The sequence below is a fragment of the Pseudorasbora parva genome, chromosome 22 (genome assembly GCF_024679245.1).
Source record: "Pseudorasbora parva isolate DD20220531a chromosome 22, ASM2467924v1, whole genome shotgun sequence".
Taxonomy (NCBI): Eukaryota; Metazoa; Chordata; class Actinopteri; order Cypriniformes; family Gobionidae; genus Pseudorasbora; species Pseudorasbora parva.
This window is the reverse complement of record NC_090193.1, coordinates 17,577,908-17,587,614: the sequence shown is the minus strand read 5'-3', so window position 1 is coordinate 17,587,614 and position 9,707 is coordinate 17,577,908. Positions and strand designations below refer to the sequence as shown.

Genomic DNA, 9,707 nt, shown 5'->3' with positions numbered 1-9,707 from the left:
CATCAAGGTCGGTCTCATGTCTGTGATGAGTCCACGCATAGTGAAGATTCTGGTAAGTCCTGTGGTTATGTTTCAGGATAAGGTTTGGAATGGAATACTAATAAACTTCTTACTTAATGCTGCAAAGTATGTAATGTTTACCGCTTACCATTTTTCAAATAGTAACATTTGAAAATGTGAAAAGATGCATTATGCAACTAAAAAAATTTAAGCTAAATATTTAATGGTTTTGAAAAAAGACTTGTATGACTTCTAAGGCTGCATTTAATACATTGGAAATATAGTAAAACAATACTGAATGCAAACATTTGAATGGTTGTGTACATATCCTGGAGTAGTATGGTAGTAATAATACCTCCCATACACCAGGTGGCGCAATTAGCCTTATAAACCCAGGAAAGTTCTTATCAGTAATCTTCTTAGTTACATTCCCCCTCCCTCTCATCCATCTGCGTTGGCTCAGAAGTGGAGTTACTTCTCTTACTAAGGGGTAATAGAGAGATCTGTCTATCTACCTCAGGATGTATAAAGCTTTCGACAGCCATTTGGAAAATGAAAGCAAGGACGATGAAGAATCCCTGTCCTCTTCTTTCTGGACGGATCAGGAAAGTGAGGGGGAAGACAGGGACTATCTTAAGAAAGAAAACAAAAGGATTGAGAGAAAGCCTGAAAGAGACAGTAATGATGAGAAGGAAAGATTTGTTACGGGTGATGATAAAAAAGAGAGGATGAAGGAAACACTTAAAGGGAATGAGTTGGAAAAGGAGAAATGTGTGCAGGCTAAAATAAATCCTGAGACAGATGAAGATGGGAGTGAGGTAGAGAGAGAATGTTTCATAGAAGATGAAATGGAAAAAAACATAGCTATAAAAAGACTAGATCAAAAGGAAGAAGAAGAAGAAGAAGAAAGTGAAGAGGAGGAGGAGGAAGAAGAAAAAGAAAGTGAAGGGGAGGAGGAAACAGGACAAGAGAGTGAAGAGGAAGAAGAAAGTGAAGAGGAGGAGGAGGAAGAAGAAAGGGAAGAGGAGGAGGAAACAGGACAAGAGAGTGAAGAGGAGGAAGAAAGTGAAGAGGAGGAAGAAAGTGAAGCTGAGGACAAAGAGTTTGAAAAGGAGCAAAGGGGAAAAGAAATTGAAGAGGAAGAAAAAGAACATGAAGGTGAAGAGGAAGATAAACAAAGTGAAGATGATGAAAAAGAGCTTGAAGAGAAAAGTCAAGTGGAGGGGGAGAAGGAAGAAGAACTCGCAGAGGAGGAAGTACAAAGTGAAGTAGAGGAAAAGAGAAAGGAGAGCAAAGAAAAAGAAGAAAAGGAAAGGGAAAAAGAAGCAAGTGAGGAGGAGGAAAAGGAAGAAGAAAATCAAGACAAGGACGGGTTTGAGCTGAGTGAACAGGGAAAAAGGAATAAAAAGAAGGAAGATGAGGATCTAGAAGAAAGTGAGGAGGAGAAAGCGAGCTTTGTCAGTGGAGAAAACACTGAGAACAAAGCCCAAAAGAATGATTCAGAGGGCGAGAAAGATCAGGTGAGTGTGGAGAAGAGTGAAGATGATGACTCTTTTCCAAAAGAAACCTCAAATACTGAAGAAAAGTGTACAGGTAAAGATTCAGATCTTTATGGAAAGAAGGAGGGTCTCAACGGGGAAGAGAGCACAGGTGGAAGTTGGGAAGAAGAACAAGATGAGAAGGAAGAAGAAGAAAATAAAGAAGAAGGATATAAAGTATGTTGTGTATCAGAAGATAATGAAGGCATTGAGGAAAAAATTGATGGTGGTAATTTTTTTGTGAAGAAAGAGAGCACAGGACAGTTTGAAAGCGAGGGATCAGAGAACAGCACACCAAATGATAAAGAAATGAATGATGAAAAAGAGGAACAAACAGAGGAAAGAGACTGTTTTGCAGAAGAAAACCCTGACAGCAACGGGAAACGGGAGAGGAATGGTAAAGCAGATGGAAACAGTGAGGAGGAAGAAAGGGAATGTTTTATCAATGAACATGACAAAGAGATCTTTGGAAAGAGTAATAAAAAAGAGGAGGACACCAGCAGCGAAGAGGAGAAACAACAATGCATATCTGAAGAGGATGAGGAAAAAGAGGAGGGAGATTGGTTTTTTGATGCACCTTTTGAGGAAAAGGAGAGTTGTGACCAGGGCAGGAAGTCATGGGCGAGTGATGAGGATTATGTTACTGTAACCAGTGACCATTCACAAAAAGAAGAGGAAGATAATTATAACATGTTTCCTGCTTGGGAAGAAGGGCATGCTGATGTACGGCTGAAGAAGGAAACAAGAGACCTCTATGTCGAGGACTTTCACGAAAGTCTGGGCAGCCCTGCCGCAAGCATTTTAACGTCCGGTTACGGCACATACAGACCAGACTCGTCTAAAGATGGAGACCCAGAGGAAGTGGACTATAGAGACGACTGTACTCTGACTGGATTAGAAGAAGAGAGCGAGTCGATTTTAGATGCTCGTGATTATGAGGATAACAGCAGTCTGGTGTGGTTCAGAGACAATCCAGCATTAGAAACATCTGATGGAGGAGCTCCTGCAAAATCACCGGATGATAGCCTAGATGTAGCCACACAACACTCTACTGATCAAAGCCATGATGGATCTGAGGATGACGGTCATCAGTTTCCTAAAATCCAAGATCTTCAGACTCCCATCCAGAATGACATTGGAACTCAAGATGCAGGCTCTCAAAATGTGGCATGTTTCAACGATGGCTGGGAGGTGGAGGCTTTGCGGGACAGTCTTGACCACCCATTTAATTTGAGACACCGGAGGGGAAGAGTTCAAATGAGACCTGAGGAGAAACAATATGATGATGGACATGATGGCCGCACAAAGGGGAAGAGAGTCAGAGCTTATACTGGCTGCCTTGGTGTGTTACACTGTTTTATTTTGTGGAGCATGTATTTGTCTCTTTTATTCAGAAGAGTCATAATTGTGAATATTTGTATACTACATAGAAGCTTGTTACATATTTATAATATTAAATATTGATATGTTTATATATATATATATATATATATATATATATATATATAATTTAAAAAATATAAGATGTATGAAAGATGGCTTTTATGCTTACTAAGGCTACATTTATTTAATTAGAAATACGGTAAAAACATTTTACAATATTACAGTTATTACTGTTATCTGTTTGAATATATTTTAATATGTAATTTATTCCCACTATGGCAAAGTAGATTTTTTTAAATTATCATTACTCCAGTCATCAGTCACATAATACTTCAGAAATACTTTTAATATGCTTATTTGATGCTCAAGAAACATTTGATCAATGTTGAAAACAGTTGTGCAACTTAATATTTTTTTGTAAACCACAATAAATTTTTTGTCAGGATTCTTTGATGAATAGAAACTTGAAAAGGACCACATTTATTTGAAATAGATTTTTTTTTTTTTGTAACATTATACGTCTTTGCTGCTCTTTTGATCAATTTAACGTATCCTTGCTGAATAAAAGTATTAATGTATTTAAAAAGGAATCTTATCAACCCAAACTTTTGTATAGTTAGGTGTATATGTTAATGTAATACAGTGTACAATATTTATATACAACAGCCGGTATGCACCACACAGATCTAATCTCACCATCAGCGAGTCGGTCTGTGACTACATAAAGAAGAAGAAAAATGAGACAGACTAAATCCCGTAGAACTCTGGAAACATCTCCAAGACGTTTGAAGAATCTTACTTGCAAAAAGCCTACCTGATCAGGGGCCTACTGCACAAAACTAGGATAAGGGATAAAGCTGGGATATCTTGGTGATCTGTATGCAAAATGTAGTACACAACAGTCATGTAAACGTACCCTGAAGGCACACTCGCATCAAGAACGATAACGCAATAACTGTATATTAGCGGATAAATTGAGCCAGGATCACCAAGATATCCCGGCTTAATCCCTTATCCTAGTTGTGTGCAATAGGCCCCTGATCTCCGTGTTCATCATACGGGCTGTTGTCAAACTCTTATGCATAAAAAAATCTCACTGGATTATTAAAATTAATGGCAAAATTAATGTTTGGAAATGTAACCTGACATTTTCTACTGACACACCACAGCAAAATATATAAATAACTGGCTTAACAATATTTTGGGGTGAATATTAACATGCCTGAGACTTTAGAATGCGTGTAATAATCATATACTTTCATTTTGTAGGTACAGTTAGTGAGCTGGAGGAGCGTTTGGACCATATGCGGATCGGCGCATCTCGTGTGCGGTATGACTCGGAGAGTGAAGAAACGGGAAGCTACAGTGACAGATCCAGCTCTGTGACAGAGGAACCCGCGAGTGCTTTCCGGGAATACATCAAAGGCATGGTCAGTACAGACGCCGTCCTACTTATCAGTATTCAACAGGTTTGGATTTTAAATCAATATTTAAATACATTATTTTAAACTTGAATTGTTTTTCCAAGGGCATAGGTTTGATTTTGACATTGGTGTGAATATAAACAGAGCACCCCATCCTATTTTATAATTTACTTTCAATTGTCATCTAAAGCATTTATCTATAGATATACATGACCCTGAATAGTAGAAGATTCAATGCATCGATATGCGGAGCCTGATTCGACCACTGATCTCACGGTCGAATCTTCGCGGGTGTTATGAAACGAGGATCATACCATTTTGGCAAAATGGGGGTGCTCAATATTTTAAAGACGTGTCGCGGCGCTGAGCTGAGCATCCGGTGTGTGACCCCTTTAAGGGTGCTGAGCTTCACATCGTGCCTTTAAAATTCGAACACGTTCAATGAGTGTACACACACCGGCAGCAGCATTCAGCGCCTGTCCGCGGCCACTCAGGGAGTTGTTTAAAATCCTGCCGCACCACAGAGCGCTTTTTCAAGGTTTTATATTAAAATTTATATTATATTTCCCTCAAATCGTCAATGTACATGCTGATTTAACCCTGTGCTACAAGATACACTCATTGTGCAGCTCTTCTGTCTGTCAGTTCAAAATTGAGCTTGCGTGTATATAATGTGCGCGTCAGGTGGCGGTGTGAGATCCTGAGGCGTGGGGCTGAGCTTCGTGTCCTTCAACCCCCCGGGCACAATCGGCTTAAAGCTACACTGTGTGATATTTTCCCCCATCTAGCGGTGAAAAGGTATATGACAATCCAGTGAATAATAGTTTCTGTTCCTCTCAATTCTGATTTTGTTTAAACTCCTACGGTGGCCGATTTAGTCCAAGATTAAAATGGCTTCCAGTTCGACCTCGTTCATGACTGCCATTGAGTGTTAAAACGCGAAAGGCGAAGCTTGAATGTTTATGAATGTTTATCCACCGCATTACCTTTTAGGCTATTTAAACCTAAATAAGAAAGCCATTGTCAGTTTGTCTGTCAGTTGGCAGGCAGTTTTGGTCACTTTATTAAAAGTTGTTGCTGTGTGCAGTGTGTAAAGGAAAATAAAAATAGTTTTACCCCCCTGCTGAGAGTGTCGTGCCCCTCCCAACCCATTCACACACACATAGATGATTCAACTATCAGTCGACCATAGAGAGATTCGACAATTCTGATTCGAATGTCTAAATCCTTAGTCGAGGACAGCCCATAACATTTACATTTAATCATTTAGCAGACACTTTTATCTAAAGCGACTTACAAATGAGAGCAATAGAAGCAATCAGACAAACAATGGGCAACAGCATGCAAGTGATGTAACAAGTCTTAGTTAGTCTAGCACAGTACAGTTTTTTTTTTTTTTTAAATAAAAGAAAAACGAATAGAATAGTTACGTTAGTGAAGTGCTAGTCTTTAATGGTCATGTGCTATTGTCTATTGCCATAACAATCTTGATTATGCAACCAACAGCAATACAGTTTGGCCTTTTTAAAATATCTAAACAAGCATACATTCATAACTGAAATAAGTGTTATTCAGGGATTGCCATTAAGCTTTTTAGCATATATTTACTTCAAATAATAAATTATGTGATTTTATAATTTAAATGTAAGTAATGAAGACAAGGAGGCAAAACAGAGGCTTAACTTTAGAGTAGCCTACATCAGAGTACATGCTGTATATGTAGAGCACTTTACAGGTAGTGTGCTATGCTAATTCCAGTTTTTGGGTGGTCAGAGTGCTCTTAATGATGCATTTTGCCTTTATTGAAATAGGACATTAAGGTGATCGACAGGAAGCAAAGTAAGAGAGGATGGGAACTCAAACTCGGAATATGTTGGGCCGCTGCTGCACATGAGGCTGTCGGCTTAAGCATTCAGCTCATCGCTTTATTTTATTATTAAAAATGAATTGAACCAATGATGATTCTGAAAGAAAATGAGACCAAAGTAACAAGAAATTTTGACAGATAAAATGCGCCCTCTTATTTCAGTGTTTTGAAGTTAGTGGATTTTTCAGTTTACTTCTTATATTGCTTAACAACATAAAGTTAAAGAGGATCAACTTAAACACTTACCTTATATTCTCTATTTTGCATTAAATGCATGTCCTTGAAAGAGTGCATGTCATTTTCTAACGTATTTACTTTTTAGGTAATGTCAGTGGTATGAACCATTTCAGATGCGGTTGCCTATTTTAATCGTTTGATCAAAATTATTAATAGGGACAATTCAGTATTTGCTGGATATCGGTAGGAACATGCCCCTCCCTACTAAATTCTTTGCCCTTTTCCTCCAATAGACACGATCACACAGCGAGAGTGATATTCGACCTCGTCCAAAGTCATGTAAGTTCCATTTTCATGTCTAGTTTCAGTTCATACACATTTCTTTGACCCTCAATTGTCAGTTCACATGCATTTACAGAATCCGATTCTATTCACAGTTATACGGCCAGCTTTTGATCATCCTCACACGAGGAACTTGAAGAAAACTGATCCGGTGGCAAAGTATGGCATACTGTAGTGAGCTTCATAAATGATTCGACTTATAGCTCTAGTGATTGGTCCAGGCTTTTACAGCTGCTGTTAAATACATCATAATACTTGAAAGATTTATGCTAGAATCCACTGAATTAATCATACCATTAAATCCTTTATTAGGTACTTCCAATATAAGCAGGACTGGGAGATGTTTAAACCTCCAGGAGAGAAAAGCAGGAAGGAGCTGCACTGGGCCATCAGGGTAATCCTGTACTTGTTTTTAGTAGTGGCTACTAGAATATTAATGTGTGTAAGTTTGAGTTTTATTACAGAAATGATTTTTTTCTTCTTCTCAGGAACAGCTCATGTATCAGCCTCCACCAGTAAGACACACATATTTTATTCATCTGGTTTTGGAAAGGACTGCCTAGATTCTCTCAATCTGACTGTTTTTTTCCCCCTTGTCTCTACAGTCGAGACCTCAGAAGATGTACATCCCCAACAATTATGTGGTTCCAACAGAGAAGAAGCGATCTGCACTAAGATGGGAGGTCCGACATGATTTAGCACATGGCATTATCCCAACAAAAATCTCCTATCCCTGAAATTAAGAATGCTCCATTGATGCCTTATCTTTTGTATATGCTTAATGTTATTTATTCATATGATATTGACTTTTTTTTTTTTTTTTTTACCTCATGGAATATAAGAAGTGAGACAACGTGATCACTGTTTTTATGAAATAAACATTTTAATACTCTGAGGTCAGTGCTGTTCATGGCAGGTCTCTGTATGGGAGTTTAAAGGGATACAGGGGAGTGTAACGCACATCATGCCAAAGAAGTTTCTTTTCAAGAAATTTTACTGCTTCCAGAGTGAGAACCAGACTCTCGTGTTTCAAAATGCTGTGGACGTTTAGACCTGTAAAAACAGTTAATTGCATATGTTTTTCACAAGTCACATTTCCTTATGTTTGGTCTACAATAAATTATGCATTCAGTTTATTTACCTATAGCTGGAATAATATTCACGGTTTTCAGATTTTCAGTTGCCTTGAGAATGTTCTGAGAGAATTCATCACCTCTGGAATGCAAAAAAAAAAAAAAAAAAAAGGAAGAAATTACTTTAGGAAACAATTATGTATAACAGGTTGGCAATGGCATAAATCCAGTCTTACATGTCAACGATGAGGACTGAATCCCCCCACTGTCTGTGTTTGAGAAGGTCCTGGAGATAGTGGGGGTCTGGCGTGGGAATCTCCAGTGAGTCCACAATATGAAGGTAATCCTGGAGAAATAATGAGACTCACTTAGATAATGTTTCATCTAAAAGAATATGAACAAAAACACTTTTTACTTAATGACAAACATATCAGCTTTGCTACTGCTATATTAAGAGGGTATGCACATGACATCACTGTCAGCCGGGGTGATTAGAGTTACACCCATAGGGTGGCAGCATTGGTTTTCAGCGTTAAAAGGCAGCAAAAAGTTTTCAGTATAAATTATGTATTGTATTTCAGATGTATTGAAAGACAACAGTATACAAGGACTAAAATGTATTGCTACAAACTGAACTGAATGGCTTCTCTCAGGTATGTTTTCACATGAGTCTCTTCAGACCTTACTGTACACAAATTATGAGCTTCCAGAACTTCTTATTGAGGCTGTGTGTGATTTAGCCTAATTTGTGTGCAGAGAGCTTGTGGTTTACTTTTGCTTTTGAATTTGAGATTGCACGTACTCTGTATATGGAGCGTTTCTACAAGGTAAGACATTCAACTCTGTAATTCAATTGATCAGTGAACGCTGCTGCACTGTGTGTGTGGCTTTGCAGATCATGCTGGATTAGCAGAGATGTTCACAAGTGAAGCGACCATTATCCAACTGAATTAAATGGTTATAAAAAAAATACAATAAAAAAAACGATAGACTGGGTGGGCAACGCAATCTAATGAAACCGTAGCAGTGACACATTCTTTGGTAATTTCACCCTCACACTCTGCCATATCAGGAGACAGCTTTTCACCTCAACGAGAAATCTCATCACATTTTAATATCGTAAGATCTTGTGCAACCCGTAGTCAATATGTTAAAATTTTGGGGTAAAATCTTTCAACTCTTTGTTGTATGATTTCAGAGGAGCCAATTGGCCCTCCTGGCCAAGATTTGAATAGCCCTGCCCTGTATACAGTATATAGCACTATTCGCACATGATTAGTATTATTTGTGGACATCGGTGGTTTAGGAATTACTCCCCCCACATCTGAGTGTTGCGTGGTGCATTCGCACAGGATAAGCAAAGCCTGTGTTTTTACTCGAATTTACTGACTTATTTCCCGGACATGATGTCAAGACTTGTAAATGTTTTTTCGTTATAGATATATGAAATCATAAACAGACATATGTATCGATATCGCTTTGATAGTTTTACAGTAATGAAAATAATTTCGTTCAGTTAGACTAAAGACGCTTCATTAAAAAACTGCACTGAGCACAGACAGCAGGAATCAGATTTAATTTATCACGAGTGAGAAGCTGACAATATATGCCCATTTAAGCTAGCTCGTCATTGTACCGTTCTGTTATGTTTTTCATTAAGAATAATATTGATATTAATATTAAACACACCATTCAAGCAATTTGCTCTCATATTGGTACTTATTCTAAAGTGAAAGTATCCGTCTGAGAGGTCCCCAGATAATACTAGTCCCGTGCGAAAAGGGCTTATGCCTATTTGTGCTAAATAGGTAGGTCATTTGACCGTGTTCTTCCCGAACTTTCTTAATTTAACATTATTTAAAAAAAGCTAATTCATAATAGTAATATATACTAAACCAGTATA

The 9,707-nt window shown here is 38.0% G+C and overlaps 2 protein-coding genes across 2 annotated transcripts in view; one reads left to right on the top strand and one right to left on the bottom strand.

The window, feature by feature from the left end:
- The first annotated feature begins 464 nt into the window (after positions 1 to 464).
- Positions 465 to 7,600, top strand: hyls1 (HYLS1 centriolar and ciliogenesis associated). The gene is made up of 7 exons (XM_067431768.1): positions 465 to 2,880; positions 4,191 to 4,351; positions 6,683 to 6,728; positions 6,827 to 6,890; positions 7,044 to 7,125; positions 7,220 to 7,246; positions 7,337 to 7,600. The coding sequence occupies exons 1-7, from the start codon at positions 522 to 524 to the stop codon at positions 7,466 to 7,468; spliced, it is 2,871 nt and encodes a 956-aa protein (XP_067287869.1). The 5' UTR covers positions 465 to 521; the 3' UTR covers positions 7,469 to 7,600.
- Positions 7,594 to 9,707, bottom strand: part of mrpl4 (mitochondrial ribosomal protein L4) — a 13,725-nt gene continuing 11,611 nt past the window's right edge. Inside the window, exons 7-9 of the mRNA XM_067431769.1 lie at positions 8,041 to 8,150; positions 7,873 to 7,946; positions 7,594 to 7,784 (exon numbers count right to left, since the gene is read on the bottom strand). Of these exons, the coding sequence (XP_067287870.1) occupies positions 7,639 to 7,784; positions 7,873 to 7,946; positions 8,041 to 8,150 (330 nt within the window). The 3' untranslated portion in view covers positions 7,594 to 7,638. The remainder of the gene's footprint in view (positions 7,785 to 7,872; positions 7,947 to 8,040; positions 8,151 to 9,707) is intronic.